General features: G+C 49.1%; 7 protein-coding genes across 7 annotated transcripts; 3 read left to right on the top strand and 4 right to left on the bottom strand.

Moving 5' to 3' along the window:
• The first annotated feature begins 87 nt into the window (after positions 1–87).
• On the top strand, positions 88–2,298 carry V1513DRAFT_440897 (amidase signature domain-containing protein). Its single transcript, XM_066897435.1, has 6 exons — positions 88–168; positions 231–548; positions 613–1,089; positions 1,139–1,779; positions 1,831–1,982; positions 2,037–2,298. The coding sequence occupies exons 2-6, from the start codon at positions 267–269 to the stop codon at positions 2,150–2,152; spliced, it is 1,668 nt and encodes a 555-aa protein (XP_066754936.1). The 5' UTR covers positions 88–168; positions 231–266; the 3' UTR covers positions 2,153–2,298.
• On the bottom strand, positions 2,027–5,810 carry V1513DRAFT_301365 (uncharacterized protein). The gene is made up of 4 exons (XM_066894629.1): positions 5,627–5,810; positions 4,161–5,581; positions 2,922–4,109; positions 2,027–2,858 (listed from the first exon to the last, which is right to left on the bottom strand). Exons 1-4 carry the CDS (start codon positions 5,706–5,708, stop codon positions 2,370–2,372), a joined length of 3,180 nt encoding a protein of 1,059 aa, XP_066754935.1. The 5' UTR covers positions 5,709–5,810; the 3' UTR covers positions 2,027–2,369.
• A 1,428-nt stretch (positions 5,811–7,238) lies between these two features.
• On the top strand, positions 7,239–8,011 carry V1513DRAFT_301275 (ACN9-domain-containing protein). The gene is made up of 2 exons (XM_066894628.1): positions 7,239–7,746; positions 7,798–8,011. Exons 1-2 carry the CDS (start codon positions 7,420–7,422, stop codon positions 7,918–7,920), a joined length of 450 nt encoding a protein of 149 aa, XP_066754934.1. The 5' UTR covers positions 7,239–7,419; the 3' UTR covers positions 7,921–8,011.
• V1513DRAFT_411975 (uncharacterized protein) lies at positions 7,985–10,122 on the bottom strand. The gene is made up of 2 exons (XM_066895743.1): positions 9,922–10,122; positions 7,985–9,842 (listed from the first exon to the last, which is right to left on the bottom strand). Exons 1-2 carry the CDS (start codon positions 10,093–10,095, stop codon positions 8,103–8,105), a joined length of 1,914 nt encoding a protein of 637 aa, XP_066754933.1. The 5' UTR covers positions 10,096–10,122; the 3' UTR covers positions 7,985–8,102.
• A 155-nt stretch (positions 10,123–10,277) lies between these two features.
• Positions 10,278–14,054, bottom strand: V1513DRAFT_397033 (uncharacterized protein). The gene is made up of 2 exons (XM_066895399.1): positions 12,818–14,054; positions 10,278–12,761 (listed from the first exon to the last, which is right to left on the bottom strand). Exons 1-2 carry the CDS (start codon positions 13,698–13,700, stop codon positions 10,426–10,428), a joined length of 3,219 nt encoding a protein of 1,072 aa, XP_066754932.1. The 5' UTR covers positions 13,701–14,054; the 3' UTR covers positions 10,278–10,425.
• A 62-nt stretch (positions 14,055–14,116) lies between these two features.
• On the top strand, positions 14,117–14,872 carry V1513DRAFT_440884 (uncharacterized protein). The gene is made up of 4 exons (XM_066897434.1): positions 14,117–14,281; positions 14,345–14,376; positions 14,453–14,534; positions 14,600–14,872. The coding sequence occupies exons 1-4, from the start codon at positions 14,192–14,194 to the stop codon at positions 14,624–14,626; spliced, it is 231 nt and encodes a 76-aa protein (XP_066754931.1). The 5' UTR covers positions 14,117–14,191; the 3' UTR covers positions 14,627–14,872.
• On the bottom strand, positions 14,731–21,784 carry V1513DRAFT_397029 (uncharacterized protein). The gene is made up of 4 exons (XM_066895398.1): positions 20,947–21,784; positions 15,324–20,679; positions 15,174–15,272; positions 14,731–15,121 (listed from the first exon to the last, which is right to left on the bottom strand). Exons 1-3 carry the CDS (start codon positions 21,421–21,423, stop codon positions 15,208–15,210), a joined length of 5,898 nt encoding a protein of 1,965 aa, XP_066754930.1. The 5' UTR covers positions 21,424–21,784; the 3' UTR covers positions 14,731–15,121; positions 15,174–15,207.
• Between the last annotated feature and the right edge of the window lie 330 nt (positions 21,785–22,114).

Here is a 22,114-nt window from a genome sequence, read left to right as displayed (position 1 = left end):
CACTTCCGGAAATACCAGACCCGTAAATTTCTCGTACCTGCACAATCCCTGGAACTGACCTCGGACCCTTCATGCGAACGCTGCGCCTCCAAATTCTGCGGCATTAGGATTGCTGGACCGTGAGACCGCTCATATCAATCGACTTCGGGTTATACAATTTTCTCCGATGTAATTAACGGCCAAGCATACCTTATCTGCCGTTTATCAAGTACTACGCTAAATTGCTATAGATAATCTACCCCACATTTCTACACCTCTCCTCTACAATGGTCACATGGCAAGAAGTCGTCGCCCAAAAGCGGGCAGATCGTGAAACACTCCTCGAGCCGTACAAACTCCCGGAGACGGGCCTTCCGCCTAAAGACGATCTCTACGTGTACGATTTTTTTGACAAGGGCGGCGCGGATAGTTTGCTTTCTACGAAGGAGAAGGAGATTACGGCGATTGACGATATTGATACGCTTGCTGCGAAGATAAGAGAGGGCACGTATTCTGCCACAGAGGTCATTACCGCTTATATCAAACGTGCTACAGTTGCTCATCAGTTGGTGAGTTTACATAACCTTGAATGAATGATATTTGAGGACGCTGGTTGACAAGGTACTGCACCAGACCAATGCCTTGTCGGAAGTAGTGTTTGAGCAGGCCTTAGCGCGTGCTAAGGGACTCGACGAATACTACGCCAAGGAAGGCAAAACTGTCGGCAAATACCACGGTGTCCCCCTTACTCTCAAGGACCAATTCAACGTGTACGGCGTCGACACCACACTGGGGTACGTGGGCCGCGCGAACAATCCAGTAATGGACAAGTCCAAAGAAGCAGTCTTGGTCACTATCTTCGAGAAGGAAGGCGCAGTTGTGATTGCGAAGACGAATCTGCCACAAAGTATTATGTGGTGCGAATGCGAAAACCCATTGTGGGGATGCACTGTCAATCCGCGTCGTCGTGATTTTACGTCGGGCGGTTCGACTGGCGGTGAAGGCGCTTTGCTTGCATTGAAAGCCAGTATTATGGGCTGGGGTACCGATCTCGGCGGTAGTGTGCGTATTCCTCAGGTCATGAACGGTGGATATGGTCTTCGTCCTAGCGTACGTCCCAATAGGTCAACGTCCTAATAAGATAAAGCTAATCATGTAGGCATGGCGAATTCCGTACGAAGGCGTCCCAGTCACCATTGATGGCCAGGAGCACGTCCCCAGTGTTATCGGCCCTATGACTCGAAACCTCGACTCCTTAATCTCTATCACGAAGACCGTCATCGAGAACGAACCCTGGACGCTCGACCCCAAATGCATTCCCATTCCGTGGCGCCAAGAGATCTTCGATCAGTACCTCTCCAAAAAGAAATTTATCATCGGCGTCATGAAAGACGACGGCGTGGTTCGCGTGCACCCGCCAATCGAACGCACACTACGCGAAGCAGCCGAGAAATTGAAAGCTGCAGGGCACGAGATTGTCGAATGGTCGGCGCCGGATTTACATCAGGAGCTGGTTCCTATTCTGAACAAGTTCTACATCGCGGACGGTGGCGAGGATGTTAAGACTGATGTCAACAAGATGGGCGAGCCGTTTATGCCATATGTTGAGGAAATGGTTAACCGCGGCCCGCCTATTTCGATTCCAGAATACTGGCACAATATGGTGCTCAAGCGTGAGCTCCAGAAGAAGTATCTCGACAGATGGAATGCGTCTGGAAAGCTGACAAGTACCTCCGAACCTATTGATTTCATTCTGGCACCTGGATGCCCACACACTGCTGTTCCATGCCGCAAGACCAAGTGAGTTTCACGAAAATTGACTTTGTTGGTAGTATGCTGACTGAGGCATAGCTGGGTCGGGTACACCCGTGTCTGGAACGGATTAGATTATAGCGCCGCCGTGTTCCCTGTGTCCAAGGTCGATAAGGAAATCGACTCCTTGAATGAAGAACAGAGGGCTTATGTTCCCCGCAACGATTGGGATAGTACTAATTGGCCTTTGTGTCAGTGCCTCGTATTGAATAAATTGGTAAATGACAAGCTAACGGAGATTATAGATGACCCCGAGACAATGGACGGTCTGCCCGTTAACCTGCAAATCGTTGCGGGCCGCTTGGCAGAGGAAAAATTATTGGCAGTCGTAAAGCGTGTTGAGGAGGTTTTGAACGCGTAATCATTTCAAGAGAAAGATGTATTGGCCGACAAATAGAGTAGTTGACGAAGTTAAGTCCGAACGGGTTTAATTATGATGGAATAATCTATAACTTATTCATTTAACAAAACTGACTTATATTAATACCCCAATATATCGGATTAACCTTTTAGCTAATGCAAACATGAAAGACAACGGCAAACTATACGGGTCCAAAAGTAAGAAATCCGATATTGAGCTAAGCCGAATACAAGTCCGCCTCGGACTCGACCAGCTGTTTCGTGAACATGTCCGTCTGGCGCTTAATAAACTTCCAGGTTTCGACCCCGAAAATGAAAATAACCATAACGACGGCCAAGAGGGACCATTCCCAGGTAATCGGCTTCATCTTGAAGACGTCTGTGCTGAGTTTTGGGATGTGTATGACGGGGAAGACAGAAAACGCGCCAATGATGACGGAGAATAGCAGAAATTTGTTGCTGTACATGTCCTTGAAGAAGGGAAAGACGGACCTGTCGTCAACATTCAGGCGAAACATTGACCGACGGAGATCCTTGAATTCCAAGGCGCTGATAAGAATGAGCCAGGTGAGTTGTGCAAACATGGCCGCGCGGGCTCGGAAGACAACTTCGCAAGAGTCACTATACCCAGAGTTGCAGTTCTCGCCGAGCGCGCCATTACCGTGGCCGTAGACAACGACTGTGAAGCTCATAAGGCAACAGGCACCCTATAAAATTGTTAGCACTTGATTTAGATAAGTTACAATCACTAAGCAATTGAAACGACTTACCATAATAAAACCGTAGACAAGGGTATCAGCGACAATCTCCCAGGAAAATATACCTTTCTTGTTGTCGCGAGGAGGTCGCTTCATGATGTCGTGGCTAGCAGGCTCAAGGCTGAGACCAAATGCCGGGAAAGGGGAAGTAATCATGTTGATCCACAAGATCTGCAATGGAGCCAACGGAAAGACCGATAATCCATCACGATCTTTGAACGCAAGACCAACGACCAGCAAAAGCACCTCCGCAACGTTGGCCACAAGCAAGTGCAAGATGAACTTCTGAATATTTTCGAACATACGTCGACCTTCTTCGATGGCAGATACAATGGATGCGAAATTGTCGTCGGCCAACACGAGATCAGAAGCAGCCTTGGCAACATCAGAGCCACCCATACCCATAGCAATACCGACATCGGCCATCTTCAAACTTGGAGAGTCGTTCACGCCATCACCAGTCATAGCGGCATAGGCAGATCGTCTGTGTAAAGCCTCGATCATGCGGACCTTGGTGTTAGGCGCGCACCGAGCAATGACTCGGGGAAGAGTCTCAAGCTTATCGATCTCTTCATCCGAAAGCGCGTCGAATTGGGAAGCAGTCATGACTAAAGTGCCAGCGACATGAGACGGCAGATCGTCAGCAGTTCTAGGGATGATTCCCACTTCGCGAGCAATTGTTTGGGCAGTTCCGGGATGATCACCAGTAAGCATATGGACCTTGATAGCAGCCGCAGCGCATTGCAACACAGACGCTTTAGTTTCCAATCGTGGAGGATCGTAGATCCCAGCGAGACCGAGAAGAGTGAGTTCTTTCTCGACGTGATCCCGAGTGTAGTCAAGATAGGATAGTTTGGGGTTCCGCTCGACACGTCGAGCAATGGCGAGAACTCGAAGACCTTCTGTAGCAAGATCCGTCACGACAGACATGATCTCGGTCTTCGTGCTCTCGGTCATAACTTCGTAATTTGATCCCATGGCAATGCCCGTACAAAGATCGATGATACGCTCAACAGCGCCTTTGGAGAAAACGACAACTTCACCACGATTGGTAGACTTTTCGGCCGACGGTCCCTCGAAGACGACAGACATGCGCTTAAGGTCAGAGTCAAATGGATACTCAGCCAGCTGGATCCAGCCTCGTTCAATGAGGCTCTTCTTTCCGCATGAGAACCTCTCTGAGAACACCTGTAGGGCAATCTATATATCAATTAGTGTTGGATAAGATATTGAAAGTCAATCAAAACATACCTCAGTAGGATCACCGGTAGCCATCCATTGGCTCTTTTCTTTATCAAAACGAATAGTAGCAAGGTTGCAAATGGCGCAAGCCTCGAGGAAGGCTGAAAGGGTGGGATCAGGGTGATTGGGATCAACGACCGCTCTGCTTATGCCGTTCTTCTTTTCATCGGAACACTTGGACGAGACGTTCTCAGTAGTGCGCGACACAGCGATTGGTGATATCTGTCCGTCCTTATCAGTCACTCGATAGGGGGGAGTGTAAGGAAGAAACTCGACGTTGCCTGATGTCGGGTCGACTGATGATCGCGATCCAGTGAGAGCGTAGATACCGACGCCAGGGATCCAAGTCTTTCGCGTCAACATCTTGCCTTGGGTAAGAGTACCGGTCTTGTCTGAGCAAATGTTAGTGACACCTCCGAGGGCTTCGAGGGCGTCGAGCTTGCGAACAATGACACGCCGAGTGACCATGTGACGCATGCCAACGGCCATGGTGATTGTCAACACGGCAATTAACGACTCCGGAATGATAGCGATGCCAAGCGAGATAGCGTAAATTGCAACCTCATGAGATGCATTAAAGTTGTTGACGGCAAAGACAATAAGCGCCAGGAAGCAAGCAAAGCAGAGGAGGAAGTACGCCAATATAGCCAGCTTGCGTTGCAACGGAGTACCAACTGTGAGACCGAGGAAGCTGCCGATTGCGTCCCATAACCTGAGCGAAAAGCCCTTCACAGTCTGGAGAGGACCATACTTGCGCGCGTTCATCGATCGGCCCGATTTTCGTTTCTTACGTGCGAGCGAGGCTGCGATGCAACCAATCTCGGTAGACATACCAGTGGCAATGACAACGCCACGAGCACGACCCTTGGTAACAGTAGTAGACGAATAAGCGACATTGATGCGGTCAGCAACATTAACTTCGTCAGGGATCGCAATCGCATGATCCTTTAGGACCGGAAGCGACTCGCCAGTCAGAAGAGCCTCATCAGTCTCGAAATTCATAGTATCGACAAGACGGACATCCGCGGGCAAGACATCGCCGGTCTTGATGTCGATGACGTCACCGGGAACGACGTTAATTGACGGGATATGGTCAACAACGCCATCCCGGAGGACCGTGGCAGTGGGCGACGAGAGTAAACGGAGAGAGTCTATAGTCTGCTCTGCGCGGTACTCCTGCACGACGCCGACAACGAGGTTGAGGAGAATAACAGCAGTGATGACTCCTCCTTCGACGTAGTCGTTGACTCCGAAGGAAAGAGCCATGGCAAGTACTAGAACAAGTCCCATGGCGTTGGTGCACTGTCTGGCAATGACCTTTATGAGCGAAACAGCGCTCTCACCGTCAAGCTTGTTTTGTCCATATTCAGTAAGACGGCGCTCTGCCTCCGCTAACATCAACCCCGCCTCGATGTTGGTATTGAGCTCGTCTACAAGACGTTAGTTGGACATTAGAGGTATCAATGCAAACGTACCAACGACATGTGCAAAAGGCTGCCTGTAGGGCGGCTCTGAGTAATGAACCTGAGCGATCAAGTCCTTTTTCTTATTGAGCATAGTTTAGATCAGAATAAAAAGACAAGGCGAGGCCAAGTTGACGATTTCCTTGTGGACAAAGCTGAATACAAGTGACCGAGGCGTGTTGAGAAGGACGTTTGGGTTGCGTCTATGAAATGCCAGAGCAGTAGAAATTGTTGAGGGACGATTCGGGAAGAGTAGGACATACTTAAACCTAAAGACATGGACCTAGGGAGAAACGCGGTTATATAGATTCGCGGTCCTTAGCGGTCCAAGATGGGCCAAGATTCGCGATAGAGGACGAGAGATGGCTGAAGAGGCGCGCCATAAACGAGGCTCGGCGGGCATCAGATGCGCGAGAACTTCCGCGACGCCAGTCATGGGAAGGGATCTGACCATGCGATGAGTATACGAACGCGTCGAAGCCCAAAATGCCCATATCGTGAGAGTCTCGCGGCGTTTGAATTGTTATAGGGGGGTAGCAATCGGATGCTTTTTCAGCAGCTCGTGGGGGAGTTTCTCGTCGTCGATGCCGAACGGCCTTGGGAGCAACTCCCGGCGTTGTAGCCGAAAGTGGCAAGTATACAGTTGCTAGTCCTTAAGAAGAAATTTTTGCAGTTGCACGTGACATGCAGTTACAGAGCGATGATGAGATGTGCCCACATGACTATGATTCCGCCGCACGAGGTCGCTGACGCCAAGTGCTCTGTAAGTGCATTGACTGGAATCTGGTGGCCTGCGCGGCGCCTGATTTGCTTTGCGGCTCGATGCGATCAGATCACCTTAACTTATCAGAGCCGCAGCTAATCCATCTTCCCCCAGCTTTGCTACGTCCACTTTGATCGCCGGAATGGGCTGGCACTCTGCTCTCATGACCGACGGTTTTGCCAAGCTTCCACAAGTTATTACCAAGTGTAAACATTCTCGGCTTACTTTTGTGTTTGTATTTCTCATCGCTTATTTGTCGCGGTGCAAGCACTAGCCTTAATTCATCATAGTTATATATATGTGACCGAAACAGTACAAGCCACTTTTCGGCAATCGCCAACCAATAGTCGGACTCAACCTTAGGCTGCAATGAAACGCCGCTATCTGCGAGCGCAGGCGGGTTCCAATTCTTTGACTCGGTACCGTTCCGTTTCCGTGCCTTCGTCTGAAGTATTCTCAACGTCGGAATATTTACAATCCTGGTTATTTTTTGTCCGCAAGCGGTTTTGCAGCGCATTTCCACAGCTCGTCTATATCAGCTTATTATAGATGGCTGATATCAAATAATAACTACGCCAACATCCAAAACTTATGAAGACGTAGATTCTTGGGCGCATCGCGGATTCTCTCCGTTGTTTAACAATCGCCTTGGCCATCGTTGGCTGGCTTACCCGGATTAATTTACATCCCCATTTGAGGGAGCTAAGCAGGCGAAAATTGTGCGGCGCGGCGGTAAATTATGCATTTTGCCCAGCACCTCCCTAAGAGAGGTTAGGGTTGAGTTTCTGCAAAATGTCGGATTAAATAAAAAAGGCCTTCCCCGACGGCGAGACGCGCTAAATACCGAGATTGCACATCCACAATATCTTGACAAAAATTGCGGGGGAGTGACGATTATATACTGCTGATATATAGATATAGACAATACTGGCATTGTGGTTTAGAGCTCTAAGTATATTCTGTTTACATGCGGCGATAGTTCCGATTGGATAAATATTTTGCTGTTACTCGCGACAGCATTCAGAAGCTACATAAGACAGCCATGCGTCCGTCAGCATCTCTTCTCGCTCGCGTATCCCGCCGGTCAGAGCGGACAAACATACCCGAACTCAACGTCCTGCCGCCGATCCCGCTCTACCGCCGGATCCTCCGTGCCCACCGACGTCTACCTCTGGAGCACCGTTTCCTCGGTGATCAGTACGTCAAGGCCGAGTTCCGGCACCACAGTGATGTGGAGAATCCGCTCCACATTATTGGGTTTTTGTCGAGTTGGCAGCAATACGTCGAGGCTATCGAGGGAGATAAGTGGAAGGAGGCGAAGCTTGATGTGGAGAAGTTAGAGAAGATGTCTGATCAGCAGATTATTCAGGTACGTCGACATGTGAGCGGTCGGTAAATGTGCTGCTAATTGGTTTGGCAGTTCTATGAGCTTATGCAGTCTGCCAAGGGCCTGGATTCCGAATACTCGCCACATTTTGTAGATAAAGCCATGCCTGATCGTGATCCAGACTCTGCCAATAATGAGAACAAGAAAAAAAAATGAATTGTATGTTTGTCCCATAAGTATATGCTGATTGCATGTAGTAGAACTTGCAACTGATCGGGTTTTGGTTAGTTATGTCGATATGTATACATTGTAGCTCTACCGCGCAGTTCATGTACTGCACACATATGCACATTACAGTAACATAACACCAAAATGATTATTCTAATTGCTATATACATCTACCTACGCGATTTGCCTGTCTTTGCTTCCCGCTCGACGATCTCGCCAATGCCGCCTAACTCTTCAAGCTGATCCTCCTGCGCACGAACCTCTTCCCACCTCTCCCACCACCGCTCTTCACACAACTCGAACGCATCACGTTTAAGTTCTTTGGCACGTTTACTTCCGTCTTTATTATTCGAAATAGCCCATTCCATGAACTCATTACCTGTCCGACTATAAAACACCCGCAACGATTCGAACGGTCGAGGATGTGGTAAGAACGGCCGCGGGTCCGGCGCAAGTTCCAGACCGAAAGCCACGTCAGCGAGCTCATCCGCGTCATCGACTTGCATTTCCTCTGGCGCGTCTTCCTTGCCATCTTCTTCCTCCTCGTCCATATCCTCATCTTCCTCATCTTCATCCTCGTCATCCATATCGTCGTCAGTTTCTTCGTCTTGTTCAGCCTGCGCAAGGTCTTCTGCAAAATCCTCCCAGATCACGCGCACGCCTTCGAGTTTACCGAGATCAATGGCGTACATGCTGTCCAAAGTAAGCTCACGGTCGCCTTGTTCCCACACACCACCGTAGATATACAGCGAATCCTGCAGTGCCGCAGTCGCAGAATTAAATCGTGGATGCGGTAAGGACAACGTTACTGGATGGTCGACCTTCGTAATTCCCTCTTCGTCCGATACCTCACTCTCTGAGTCATCTTCCAACTTCACATCCCGGGCCTCCTCATTCTCAATCTCTCCAAGCAGACGCGATAAGTTCGCTTCAAGTTCATTTGTCTTTGTCTTCGTACTCGTCTTCTCCTGCTGCACAGGTTTCTTCCTAGGCGGTCGCAACGTCAACGGAAACCATTTATTTGTCGAAATCTGGTATGCATAAACATCGTTATAAAACACAGAATCCAGTGTCTCCTCAGTCTCTTCCGTATCATAGACACCACCAAACAAAATCCCACGACCCTTATGAAACATCATGGAACATCCCACCCGTGGCGATGGAGCCCACCCGCTCTTTCGCCTCCGCTCCCATCTCGGCGTTTTCAAATCCGAGGACAGCTTCAACGTCCATGAGTCTATGTGTACCTTGCCCACTATTTTCTTTTGCGAGTTCTTCACTTTGGAGTATCCTCCCCAAACAACCGCTCCCTCTTCTGTCGGCAAGAAACTGTGCCCGGACCGAGGCTCAGGTTTCATCGCGCTCGTTGGAAACTCGATTTGCTGCCACTTGTACGTCGTCACGTCGAACGCCCACAGATCGCCTAAATACGTCGTCGACTGGCTCAAATCCCTGAACCCTCCATGTAGCAGTATATAGTTCTTCCAGTACGTCATGCGATGTCCTGACCTCGCTGATGGCCCCTTTTTCACATCGAGTTTCGTCCATTCGCGAGTCGTGCCGTCTAGAAGCCAACTGTCCCCATAATGATAAAACGTGTTTTGCTTGGGAGACGAAAATTCTCCACCAAAAAGGAGAATCACGCCTGTTGTCGGGTGCACGCACATTGCGTGACCGCTGCGCGGCAGCGGAGTATTTGGCGATGTGACTTTCCGCCAGATGTTGGTTTCGACGCTGTACACAAACAGATCGTTGTAGAATTCCGCCAAACCGGTCCTGTTTACGGCTTCGCCGCCAAATAAGAATAGTTCTTTGCGACCGTGATGCGCGGGACTCGGTATCAATGTCGCGTTAAGCCGTTTACTGGGCCTCGCAGTCTGTGTGATCTTGACGGCTAGGAAATTCGCTTGCTATTTTTCCGCATCAGAGTTAGCCTTCGCCCTGGTCCCACAGCAGAAGCTATCAAAATGCCGTATATGAATAACATACTTCACGTGCATATTCCTCGAGAATGTCATCGATATTGACATCGTCAGCGTCTTCGTCCCCGAGTTTAGACGCTTTCTTCTTTGCCTTCGCCGCAGATTTAGTTTGTGCCTTGAACGCTTTCTCGGCCTTGAGAGCTTTCTTTGAATTCGAGTCTCTTCCCTTTTTCTTTGCCATTGGTTATCGCTATTAGTCAGAGACCACTAAAACTCAGACGATTGAATCAACGAATTTTGCAGACGGCGTCATAAGTGAAAATCCTGAATATATATGCCGTAAGGCTTTATCCTTGCGACGTTTAAAGCACAGAACTACAAAGGGTATAAATTCATAGCTACTCTTGAGCCGCACAGTCACTGTCAGGGGGGAAAAGCTTCCTAGTTTATTTATATGCGGCGCCACAATTAGCTTAAATCGTAACAGAACAATCCCAATATACATCCAAACCCATATACATTGAAACCCAACATGACCTACAATACAAAAATTATGCCTGAGATGCTCCAATCAATACCACTCTCCGTTCTTATTATTGTCCTCCTCATCTTCCACTCCTAGCTCAGTTTCAATTCCCAATTGGCGTTCCAACGAGCTTACTTTGGATGCAGTAAGCAAGCTATCCAGCGCATCTTGTCGCCTGTGTTCCTCGGCGACCGCATCGCTGAGATCAGTCTCCTCGTCCTCTGCAGCAACCACATTATCAGTCCGAATACTCTCGAAACTATCGTTCCGAACTTCGTCCGTGCCCCGTTTCGTCGGGCTCCCACTGCTATAATAGTAGCGACTAGCCGATGAATTATCCCGCGTGCGACCACCGCTATTCCCATTCGTCCCCGTCATCCCACTTTTCACACTCGGAACCCCGGTACTCAAGCTCGAAGTCGCATCCAATTTAGCGACGTATTCCGGTGGAAGAACTGGCGCGTGACGCTGCGCTTGTGCGCGATTCGTGCCACCGATGCCGCCGCCCCATGTCACCAGCATTTCAGTCGTGGTTGGGAGGACGAAGGGGAGAATGAGACTTATATCTAAAAAGATGCCTGTCTTTCGCGGTTGTTCGTCGTCGCTTGATGACGTGTTGTTTGTATTTGCGCTGTGTTCTGCGAATGCTGCTTCGAATTTTGAAGAAGATGCTGATGGAGATTCCATTGAATGAGGGGACATAGCCGCGTTGCCATTGTCTGTGGCTTCGAGCGAAGATCGGCCATTTGCGAACAAGTCGTGAGACTGAGACGAATTGCGGGAATGTGATGATCCGGTCTGGATTGATCCCTGCGCGGTCGGTGGAGTCTGATTGAATAATCTCGACTTCCGAGCTGCTGGTGCTTTGTTGTGGGCCTGACTCTGCTGCTGCTCGAGCACACGAAGATATTTCAGCGCGTTCTTCGATATCCGATCTTCACCAACCTCGGTCCGGTACCGCTGCACAACATGCAAAAGCTGCTCCGCTCTCAAACACGGTAATTGCTGCAGTGTGGCAATTAATCCATCCTTGTCGTCACCTAAGCTCGAAAAGCACTGCAACCACTGTAATAACTGCACCAGCGGTGCCAAATGGCGCTTTGCAAGATCTGCGACACTTTCATGTAGCATACTAGATCCTGAGCCGCCAACGCCTAGTTCAGTAGCTAACGGCCGTCGGTTATTTGCACGCGCCCAATCCTCAATGGCAGATACGTTTAGCCGGATCTGCATTGCCTTTGTGCGAGCAAGATATTTTCGATTTGTCATTATTCGATTAAATATGGTAGCATCAAGCCAATAAAAAATTTGTCCTACCACCTGCAGTATGATGACTGGGTGAATTTCATACAGATCGAGCACGAATAAGGCCGAGCTCAGCAAAGATGTCGCGCTCCGTGGTGCAGGTAAAGCCAACTTCGTGGCCGATGGCCGGCGCACTTGCGCCAAGTCTGCTCCATTATTACCGACTGATCCGGGACTAGCCGCACGGTTGCTGTCCTGCCGCTTTGCGGACCGGAAGATGCGCCATTCACGCTGAAATTGAATATCATCGAGACCAGGGATCGTTTCATGGTCGAGAATCGCAGAGTCGAGCACGCGATCAAGGCGGCGCTCGGCGTCGCGGATAAAAAGGACAAAAATGTCACTCACGAGCTCAGTGAGCTCCAGTTGGTATTCAACCGTAGCTTCCATCATACCGGTGTCTTTGCGGAGGTAGTATAGTAGCAACGTGACGTTAGAAAGCCAGAAGGCCAAGAAGGCCATGTCATCTTCGTGCATTTCAACAACGTCATTTATCCGCTCAATGGCTGGGAGCAACAGACCTTTCAGGAGTTCTGGTGCGCCATAATAATGCGCAAAACGAGCGGACAAGAATAACACATTTGCTGGTACTGGCTTTTGCGATGGAGATCGAAGCGGCTGCATTCGCGTTATAGCCAGATCCAAAATCTTCGGTATGTCTTCCGCCGAGAATACAAACATTTGATCTGGTAAGCAATGGTCCCAGTCAAATTCTGTTTCCTCTATCAGACTTTCGTCTACTGGATCATCAATCTCAAGTTTTGAGAAATCTACCTCGAGGTTGAACGCAGATTCCATCAGCATGCGACGCTTTAAATCATTTTCGGCTAGTTGTTCGTCGCAGTGAAGAGGGGAACTATTGCCGTCCATGTAGTAGCCTTCGAGGTGACGTAGCCCGATGTCGCCTTTGGAGTCAGCTGCAATGAGCCCAGATATTTCACTGCCAGGACCCACAAAGTCGCGAGCAGTCCTTCCAGTAGCTGACTTTATATCTGGAGATGCGCCATTTTCCAGCAGGTATCTGACAATTTTCGCATGATTGTTAGTCGTTGCCCACATCAGTGGTGACCATTTGACTATTCGCATACATTAGCAGTGGACTCGAAGTTAGAGAGCCCAGGACCGGACTTACATTTATCTTGCTGGTCGATTTCTGCTCCACTGGCAACCAATTCTCTGACAACGTCCTCGTGCCCAAAACATGCGGCATAAATTAATGCGCATGTTCCTTCGTCGTCTGGCATATTTACATCCACGTAACCCCTAGCATCTACCTGTTCTAGTATCCTCCGAATCCTATCCATATCGCCATTACTTGCGGCCACAATGAACAAATGTTGCAAAGTCTGCCGCTTCTCCTCTGCCGTCGACGTAAGATCATGTAGGACTTCGTCCACGCTCATTTGGTTCTCTTCCTCCGAGGGCCCAGAGGGCGTGGCTGACAGCATCAGTTGCAGGCGCCGCGTACTTTCGCGCACTCGTTCGTCGTCGTCATTATCATCAATAGCACCCCGCGAGCCACCAAACTTGGAGACTAGCGGAAACTGAAGATCTGCGCGTACAGGCGCGGGTGTGACAATTTGTGCAGAATCGCTCTGCCACGGGTCATACCCTTCAGTCCCCATTTGCTGGGTCACGCGAACAGTTGCAGGTGACGTAGCAAATTCCAGCGACACTGGTAGGTTCTTCGGAGCAGCTTCTACACTTTGTAGCTGCTCAGGCAAATGCATCCTTTCGGTGTCGCCATCGCCGATTTCGTCGGCCGGATACTGGTTAGTCCTGGTGCTTCCTGCCAAATAAGAAGACTCGACAATCTGATTGCCCGGATTATAATCAGCAGAAACATCATGTGGAGTTGTAGGTGTCGGTAAAGAAGACGCTATGGCTTGAACAGATTCTCCGGCATCAACTGTCGTGTTGGTGGCCGAGGCGAGGACTATCGCTGGCGGTAGGTAGCGGTCGGACAACGAGCGCGGTGAGTCTAGCAGATCGAGGCCGCCTCGAAGATCGGCCATTGCATGGGTGCTATTCAATAATTGTGAATACTGCACACAGGATTTTGTGACCGTTTCGACAGCTTGGCAGTCGGAATTATTGTGTTCACGTAGTGTCTGGCTAAAACTCGCTTTGGCGAGGTATCTTTGGGCCTTTGGTGAAGGGGATCGGAGAAGTGAAATTGGAAGATTAAAACTGCCCACACAAAATCGCGTTCCACAGTGTCCCTTTTACCGCTATCTGTTCAGTTGCGCTTTCTGACTAATTAACTCCCGCAATCCGCGAATTCCAGTTTTCAGCGATTTTTGAATCTTTCCGTTTAGCCTCTGGGAAATTTATTCGCTGTCGTGTTATTGCCGATGCAGTTCAGTCATTGCAGCAGTTTAGCACGCTACTAGTGCCGTGCGGCTTCCGACTGCTGATTGAAACCACCCCACGTTTCCATCAACAAATAGATCGTGCTCAATTATTCTCGTAAACTAGCTGCTTCACCGGCAACTGCGATAGAATCATGGTCCGTCTATTTCCTCGATCGTCACTCCGTCGTATCGTAAAAAAGAACTCTAAAACTACGAATATATCCAAAAGGGCGGATGTTTTGGTATGTTGGCCGTTGAACCCGCTTGTTTTTTTGCCTTGGACTAACGGTTATTGCCTCGAATAGGTGTATCTGGATTATATACTATTTATCGAAGAGTATGTAGCATAATCTAATTCGATTACAAGTCACTAGCTGTGGTTGTTTTAAATTCAGGCTGACGTTATTCATCAGGTTGTTGAAGGAATCTAGCATCGAAGCTCGCCAAGCTGGCGACAAAGTCCTACGGCAACGGCACATTGAACGTGCGGCAGAGGTACCTAATGATGGCTATTTTACATTGTATCTCCGGGACAATATCGGTAATGGCTGACATCATAGATTACGTTACGGAAATTCAGAGGTTGATCAAAACAAAAGGGTATTCTTTACGACTTCGGCGATGGGGCGTTCCTGGACATCATTCGGTCTATAGCATGGGATATAGCGCAGGTACTGCATTAAAATGTCATCCGTTATGAGCTATAATATATATGTAACATAATTTTCTGACCATATTGGTATAGTCGTCATAGCTTCAAATTCCGGAGCAAAACAAATGATATTTATCCATACAAGATAACCGCACTATAAACAATTGACCTATTCCATCCATCCTTTGCACTAAGTAGACATTAACCAATTAAAAAGGTACATGGCAACAAAACAATCAGTGTATAACAAAAACCTAAACAAAACAGACAAATCTTAGTAACAATCACGACATACTCATACACAGATATAAATCAAACAAATCCGCTTTTACCAAAACACAGTGACAACAATACTAAACAGTAATAAACAATAGTAAACAATAGATTGTGAGACTCCAATTTACGCTCTGTAAATTATAGAAACCCGGTACTGGCATTATCGTTAGTCTATCACACGTAATCGCAGCAGAAATCTTACTTACACACAAAAATCAGAAATATGAACAATGAATTGAATTAAGTAGACAAATCTTCACTGCTCCCCGATGCTTGATTCCCCTGGAGTAATTCGACAATGACATCTAAGTAACAATTAATAACCAGTTGCGCCTGTGAGCAATTCAATAACCCACCTTTGAAGACTATAAAGTCAATTGGCTTCGACACATATCTCGAGAACCCAACCATCGCGCACTTCTCAGCGACATCAGACATCACATTCGCGCTGAGTGCCACAATAGGAACTCGGTCGACAACTTCGTTTTCGTCTTCCCATCGCCGGAGTTCCGCGCAAGTGTGGAAACCATCTTTTCGCGGCATATGAAGGTCACATATAATCAAGTCGTAGTATCCCAATCCTGAGGAATATACTTTCTGAACACACTCTTCGCCATCCGCGACGGTATCGACAGTCAAGCCGCCTCGAGCAAGGAACTGGTGGAGCACTTTCTGATTCACAGGATTATCTTCGACAAGCAATACATGATAGCCCTTGTCTCCGACCGCTGCCTGCAGTCCACGAAAAATACTCTTCCTTGACGTTGCTTTCCGGCGCGATGCGACTGAACTCTGTTCCTTCGAGCCGGACTTGTCCTCGAGTGATGACTGAAAAGAACCTGCACCACCAGAAATTGCGCGAGACGGATTAAAAACAGCAGCCATCCGCGAGACCTTCAAGGGCTTGGAAACGCAGTAGAATCGCGTGGCATACTCCTTCTCAAGAATCTTGTAATCCACCAGTGTGCTGCTCCGACCAGGGTCTCCTTGTGTTAGCGGAAGTGCGTGATCTTTGTCGCTCAAAGCAGTCACGTCTATCGATAAGTTGCTCTTCTCCGGAATAGTTGAGGATGCGCCAGATGCATCTGCACGCATATTCTGCAAAATAGCCGTCTTTTGCATCGGCGTCGTGATGGCCACCACTTTGGTGTTGGCGTACACCTCAGTGTTGAAAAACACTTTGGCTGCAAGCGAAACAATCTCGGTATAATCGGGGACATTTATAACAACATGCGTAAACGGCTGACGGGGGTCCGAGCCCGAAGGATGCGATCCGAGGACAGAAATGAGATCACAAGCGGCCTCGTAATTCGTAACATGTGATGTCTCCAGAATGGTGTCGCTAGGAAGGGACTCGCGTATATGATGGATGATCGCTTCAGTGGTAAATGGATACTCACACACAACAACCGCGAATACGCGAGACTTCTCAGATCCAGCCTCTTCAGCCGACAGAGTGCTCTCTGGCGACAATGTCAATGCCTCCGGAGACTGTTCTCCTTGCGTCTTGCATTTGCGGGCATCTGATGGAATCCGGAAAAGCATATTACGAGGATCTATCCCTTTGAACTGAATGTTCTTTTGTCGCTCCGCGGTCGTAGAACTCATGTTCGGAGCAATAGAACCAGGAGACAAAACCCCAGGTGTCAGCGGTAGAGACAATGGATATTCACTCATCGGAGATGGCAATGATTGCGGTGTTGACACGCTTTCCGTTTGCTGGACAGTCGAAGCAGTTGGTCGCAGCGAGAGCGGTGAATGCTTGTCCCCCACATGATGCACAGTACTATCTGCCGAAGCCGCTGAAGACGAGGAGCATCGGTGAGAACCACTTCTAGGCCGTGGGCTAGAGAACTGGCGGTCTTCCTCCGTAGGAAGTCCGAACTCTGCGCTAAAGTAGAAGGTAGAACCCTTACCCTTCTCACCACGACAGTTAATAGTACCACCGTGCAACTCGATAAGCTGACGAGAAATAACAAGGCCAAGTCCGCTGCCGCCGTGCTTGCGCGTCATAGTACCATCTATCTGACTGAAGGGCTTAAACATCAAATCTTCGTCTTCCTTGGTAAATCCAGCACCAGTGTCGTGGCACTCGAAATGCAACATGATCGAATTCTGGTTTCGCTTCTGGACAGAACAACGAGTGAAGATCTCGCCCCGACTGGTGAACTTGATTGCGTTACCGATGATATTTAGCAGGACTTGCCGGATTCGGATGCGGTCACCTTTAACGAGGGGCGGAACATCCTCTTCAACGATATAGTTGAGCTCGAGATTTTTCGATATGGCAAGTGTGCTAAGCAACTCGTTGGCGTCCTCAATGAGCCATCGGATATGGAACCACTCTTTGTTGAGACGCATCTTACCTGCTTCTGCCTTCGACAGGTCCAGAATATCATTGATGACAGATAACAAAGCTTCCGAGCTGCTGGAAATTGTATGACAATAGTCCAATTGTTCCGCGGTCAGAGTAGTATCCATGAGGAAGTTGACCATACCAGAGATACCAATAAGAGGCGTTCTGATTTCGTGAGACATATTCGATAGAAATCGTGCCTTGGACTCCATAGTCCGCTGGGCAGCATCTTTTGCCTCTTGGAGTTTCTCCTCGACTAACTTGTGCTCATTGATATCAGTACATGTGCCAAACCAGGCAAGATCAGCTGTCTGATCGTCGTCACTATTAGTCGAAACTGGACCGGAGATGCCAGGAAACTCGGTCGCACCCTCTGTTTTGAATCCAGGAGTATTGGAAGCAGCTGATAGCCGTAGTCCCACTGCACCTGCGCATACACATCTGACAAGGTGCCATTTATACTGGCCCGCGGCATTTCGCAACCTTATCTCGGTAGAAAACTGGCTCTCTTTAGACGCGTTAGGCAAGGCACACTTCTCTCTATCGTCTGGATGTACGTTTGCCAAAAACCCGAACTTCTTTACGTCATCGACTGTCTGACCCGAGTACTGTAGCCATTGGTTATTTGCATATGTGAGGCCTCCTTTCTCAGTCGCAGTGAAAACGATCAATGGACTTGACTCCGCCAAAGTGCGATATTTCCTTTCACTGGCAAGCTTCTCGCTTTGCTTGTATGACTCGAACTCTGCCATGCGCTGATCATGTATGTCCATATTCGTACCAAACCAATGCACAATCGAGCCCTTTGAATCACGTAATGGAACAGCCCGCACGGCGAAGTACCTGTACGCTCCATCGAATCGTCGAATCCGAAGCTGCAAACTTAGTGAATCGCCCTTCTTCAGAGCATTTCTCCATGCTCGTTCAAACATTGATTGGTCATCTGGGTGGAATCTGCGGATTTGAGGCTGCCGACAATAATCCTCTGGTGTCAAACCACAGTACGCCAAAGCACGGGCAGAAACCCACGTAATCGCACCAGTGTCAGGTTCCGCAATGTACAAATGTACCGGAATCGAGTCAATGATGGTCCGCAGCAGCCTCGGCGATGGGGGTGGCATCTGAGACCAGCTGGCCGATTTCCGTCCAGATAGACGCTGCGGTTCCTGACCAATCGATCGAGCTGTATACGGGGTTGGTGCGGGAGATGTAGACGTGGAAAACGATGATATGGGCGACTTTGGTGGAGGGGACGTCGACCGAAGTGATCCCGAACCATTGTTCGGTTTACCTGTTCGCCGAACTGTATACTGGGACGGCGGTTGCGAACCAATGTCTGGCGATGGTCCATCCGGTGTGATCGCGGTTGATGCCTTAACGCTAGTTGTTGCCGAGAAATATGGGCCAGGAGTGCTTGTCTTTGAGCTTGACGAAATTGTAGGCGACGTCATCGTATTGTTTACGCCAGCCGCATCGTACAATGTTCCGCTTGTCTCCCACGTAGGTGTTGAAGTAGCAGATGAACCTCCAGAATCGCTTAACTGAGAGTAGCTGCCACTACCGACTCCATCAAAGGTGCTAGATCTGTGAGTCATCACGCTGGACTTTCGAGACGGTCGGTGATGATGTTTGTGGTTGTGATAACGGCTGCCCTCAAGGTAATGATGTGAATTTATTTTCTTCGTCATTTCGATCTGATACCGAAGATTTGAATATGCTTCTGCGAGAGAGTAAGACGATGCCATATGAGGTGCAAACGCTGTTAGTGACTTCACGAGATTCATCGGATACGGGATAACATCCGACAATATCGAGATAATCGCGATCGGCACAATGTGTCGTTTTCGAGATCCCGGAGCACGCACTGACCGTGATATCGAAGGATGGATCAAAGGAATATGAATGACCGAATAGCTCGATTCGAGTCCGATAGCCCTAACTGGTGTAGCCATATCGGCTAGCGGGGACATCGTAGCTGTCTCTTCTGTTGACGCAAAGGCATCTTCAGCGGGCGATAAAGTAGAAATAAAAAAAGGGTTCTCCTGGTTATCTTTCGAAACAGCTGGTGATGGTGCTGGCGAATGTGACCACGGCGATAGTAACGCCTGTTCATAGTCTTCATACGGCAAATCCGCAGATGCAGATTGCGGCATTAAATTTACACCAACATCATCAAATGGATCCCTTAACTTCGCCTTCAGCTTTGTCTTCAATCGGTCTTTCTCTGCGAACGCATTACGATGTGAAAGTTGCGGTCGTTCGAGAGTCACACACTCGTCTCCAGTGTTCGACTGCACTGATCCTCGACGGCTCGGAGACAGAGCTGTAGAGTACCGGCGACTCTTGCCCGTCGATTGAGTCGGTTGTGTCGCTTCAGTAGCGGTGTCCTGAAAGTTGCGGTACTCGCGTTGCAAGAGGACAACTTTCCCCCTCTGAAGAACACGGCTGACGCCTAGACTGTCAATTAATGGGTCAATATCCGACTCAAGCGGCCGCAGAGCAGAGTAGATTCTAGCAATGCCATGAGTGACGTCCGTCTGCCGTCGTGATAAGAATGGTAGATCTTCATTCTCGCTGATCTCCCCAGCAATATCGCCTGCAGTGTGATTGTCAAAAGTGTCACCATCGGATTTGTGTCGCCTTATCTGTCTAAAAGATAGCGTTGTCGGCTCAACAGAGGTGCTGCTGTACTCAGCGTCGGTATCTTCATCTGAGTCCCGTGTAACCACTTTATCTGGACGTTCAAAGGTGTTTTCGGTCTCGTCAAACATGTCTTCCCAGTCTTCCTCATCTTCTATGACCGTATCTTCTTTCTTGTTATCTGCTTCTCTCTCTATGCATTCGGCGACTTGCGATCCGCGATGATGCTGTAGTCGTGACAATGCCCATGGTAATGACTTTGACGTCCAAACACCTTTTAAACCCCATGGCGTGTTCGCGATATCCGTAAGATCATTCGGCGCAATCAGCGATACTCGCTTCGCCATATAAAATGTTTCCAAGATTTTGGTCAAGTTGCGCCAATATTCACCGACTCCTGGATCTGCATTCAATTGCAGCGCAATATCGTACAGTTTTGGTGTGGGTATCTCCAGATCATCGTAGTTTGGAATGAATTCTGTTGGCACTGACGAAAAGCCTGCCATGGGCGCAGCTTTTGCTACTGCCCGTGCCGGCATAGACTGAACCTTAGCTGTCGATTGCGCCGCCGGCTGCGTATGGTCAGGGAAGGGAAGTACCGTAGCGTCGCGTAACTTAAGCGGACTCTGGTCAATTGGAGAGCCCATAGGTTTCTTGCCGCCAGGGGATTTTCGGTCCAAGTGTTGGTAACTGGACACCTGCGCAACGTTGACGGCCTGTAAATGATCAGCAGACATTCAAACCGTTAGGAGATGTAATAGTCCCAATCCTTTTAATCAGGTGGCCAAAGGTAGCGATGGCATGATCAGCCGAATGGAAGTAACCACTACCGATCACGCAATCCTAAAAAGCGAGTCTATCCAAAATTCGTCCATATATAGAATGTTCAAAAAGTCTGCCGAGGGATGACCTCATATGCCCAGCGTCCGAACAAAAATCGAAGACTTCGAACCAAATACTTGAAAATTAAAATAGACACTGACCTCTCGTAAATTGTCTATCACCAGTTGACTTGTGTCCATATCAAGTTTCTGAAGTGAATTTGCCGCGCGCGTTTCAGTAGGTGATTTTGGAACACTTGATGAAACTAGCGATGACGTTGGTGAGAGTGACTCCCGTGGGGCAGCAAGCTTCGACCGTAAATTCTTATCGGCCACCATTGGCGCGTCCGTGGTGGGTTCCTGTGCAAGGCTCCAGTCGCGTGTTCTGCGTCGTGCCACAGTCGAGGGTCCAGACACATCGATAGACGAAGTGTCTGTGGATCCGAGGGGTTTGGAATGTACATCATGCGAATCCTGACAGCTTGTGTCAGGAGATGTGTATGATGTTAACGATGAGACTGCAGAAGACGTAGAAGTTGACGAGTTATCAGACTGCAGGCGCAGAGGCTGTACTGCCGCTGCAGGCATGGAACTAGCATCGACATCAGCGTGACGGTGCGATATCTTGTCAGCAGCCATCACGGTAGCGGATGGCCACTGGCGTTGAATTCAATAATCGTCGACGAAAATAAGTCCAAATGGCGAGGATGGAAGTACGTGAAAGTCGCGGTCGCGACTAGGCTGCTAGTGCTAAATACCGCGGCAATATATGCCGGTCACCAGGGAAGTGAGTGATGTGTTCGGCAACGAGGTCCGTCAACAGTGGCGACGCGCGCGCAACATCCGTGGCGATTGCGACCGAGGCAGCTAGAGTATCTTGGGTGCGGGAGAGGTGTGTATGGTTGCTAGTATCAGTGAGAGCGAGCAGAGAGATTCTGTTGCGAGGACGGGTATCGATGCTGGATTAGCTATTACTTGTGAGCTCAGCGCCACGGTAGAGAGCGCGGCTGGGGTTCTTGGGGCTGGCCGACCCTATTCGAATCTCTCCTAAGCAGAACAGTGCCGGGTAACAATTGTTGGTGTCGCACGGTGACGTCACCAACGCCATTGCGCGATGCGATCTGACGTCACGATGCACTGGACCCTGGCTGTGAGAGTATCCGTATCGGTGAATAGCCGCATTTGGACGTATTTCCCTGACGCCCACGACTTTTGTTATTTCAACGAATATTCCAAATTCGGGGATTATTTTGTACCAGTGAAGTGCACTTCGGGGCTGAAAAGCTCCGCAAATAAGGCAGGCTATGACAGCTTCCGGTAGTCCACCTAT

Source organism: Lipomyces chichibuensis, assembly GCF_038497645.1.
Source record: "Lipomyces chichibuensis strain CBS 12929 unplaced genomic scaffold V1513scaffold_7, whole genome shotgun sequence".
Taxonomy (NCBI): Eukaryota; Fungi; Ascomycota; class Lipomycetes; order Lipomycetales; family Lipomycetaceae; genus Lipomyces; species Lipomyces chichibuensis.
Note: the sequence above shows the minus strand (reverse complement) of the source record. Positions and strands in the feature narration are given on the sequence as shown.

Bases quoted from the DNA above. Each gene is read 5' to 3' on its own strand.
- V1513DRAFT_440884 (XM_066897434.1), top strand. From the start codon at position 14,192: ATGGTCCGTCTATTTCCTCGATCGTCACTCCGTCGTATCGTAAAAAAG. The intron at 14,377-14,452 runs GTATGTAGCATA...GTTATTCATCAG, and splicing joins TATATACTATTTATCGAAGA to GTTGTTGAAGGAATCTAGCA. The intron at 14,535-14,599 runs GTACCTAATGAT...CTGACATCATAG, and splicing joins ACATTGAACGTGCGGCAGAG to ATTACGTTACGGAAATTCAG.
- V1513DRAFT_397029 (XM_066895398.1), bottom strand. From the start codon at position 21,423: ATGGCTGCTGACAAGATATCGCACCGTCACGCTGATGTCGATGCTAGT. The intron at 20,680-20,946 runs GTCAGTGTCTAT...GATCATTTACAG, and splicing joins TGATAGACAATTTACGAGAG to GCCGTCAACGTTGCGCAGGT. The intron at 15,273-15,323 runs GTGGGTTATTGA...ATTGTTACTTAG, and splicing joins TGACTTTATAGTCTTCAAAG to ATGTCATTGTCGAATTACTC.
- V1513DRAFT_397033 (XM_066895399.1), bottom strand. From the start codon at position 13,700: ATGGCCGATCTTCGAGGCGGCCTCGATCTGCTAGACTCACCGCGCTCG. The intron at 12,762-12,817 runs GTAAGTCCGGTC...GTATGCGAATAG, and splicing joins AATCGACCAGCAAGATAAAT to TCAAATGGTCACCACTGATG.
- V1513DRAFT_301365 (XM_066894629.1), bottom strand. From the start codon at position 5,708: ATGCTCAATAAGAAAAAGGACTTGATCGCTCAGGTTCATTACTCAGAG. The intron at 5,582-5,626 runs GTACGTTTGCAT...AACGTCTTGTAG, and splicing joins GCCTTTTGCACATGTCGTTG to ACGAGCTCAATACCAACATC. The intron at 4,110-4,160 runs GTATGTTTTGAT...ATTGATATATAG, and splicing joins CTACCGGTGATCCTACTGAG to ATTGCCCTACAGGTGTTCTC.
- V1513DRAFT_411975 (XM_066895743.1), bottom strand. From the start codon at position 10,095: ATGGCAAAGAAAAAGGGAAGAGACTCGAATTCAAAGAAAGCTCTCAAG. The intron at 9,843-9,921 runs GTATGTTATTCA...GCGGAAAAATAG, and splicing joins TCGAGGAATATGCACGTGAA to CAAGCGAATTTCCTAGCCGT.
- V1513DRAFT_440897 (XM_066897435.1), top strand. From the start codon at position 267: ATGGTCACATGGCAAGAAGTCGTCGCCCAAAAGCGGGCAGATCGTGAA. The intron at 549-612 runs GTGAGTTTACAT...GTACTGCACCAG, and splicing joins CTACAGTTGCTCATCAGTTG to ACCAATGCCTTGTCGGAAGT. The intron at 1,780-1,830 runs GTGAGTTTCACG...ACTGAGGCATAG, and splicing joins GTTCCATGCCGCAAGACCAA to CTGGGTCGGGTACACCCGTG.
- V1513DRAFT_301275 (XM_066894628.1), top strand. From the start codon at position 7,420: ATGCGTCCGTCAGCATCTCTTCTCGCTCGCGTATCCCGCCGGTCAGAG. The intron at 7,747-7,797 runs GTACGTCGACAT...TTGGTTTGGCAG, and splicing joins CTGATCAGCAGATTATTCAG to TTCTATGAGCTTATGCAGTC.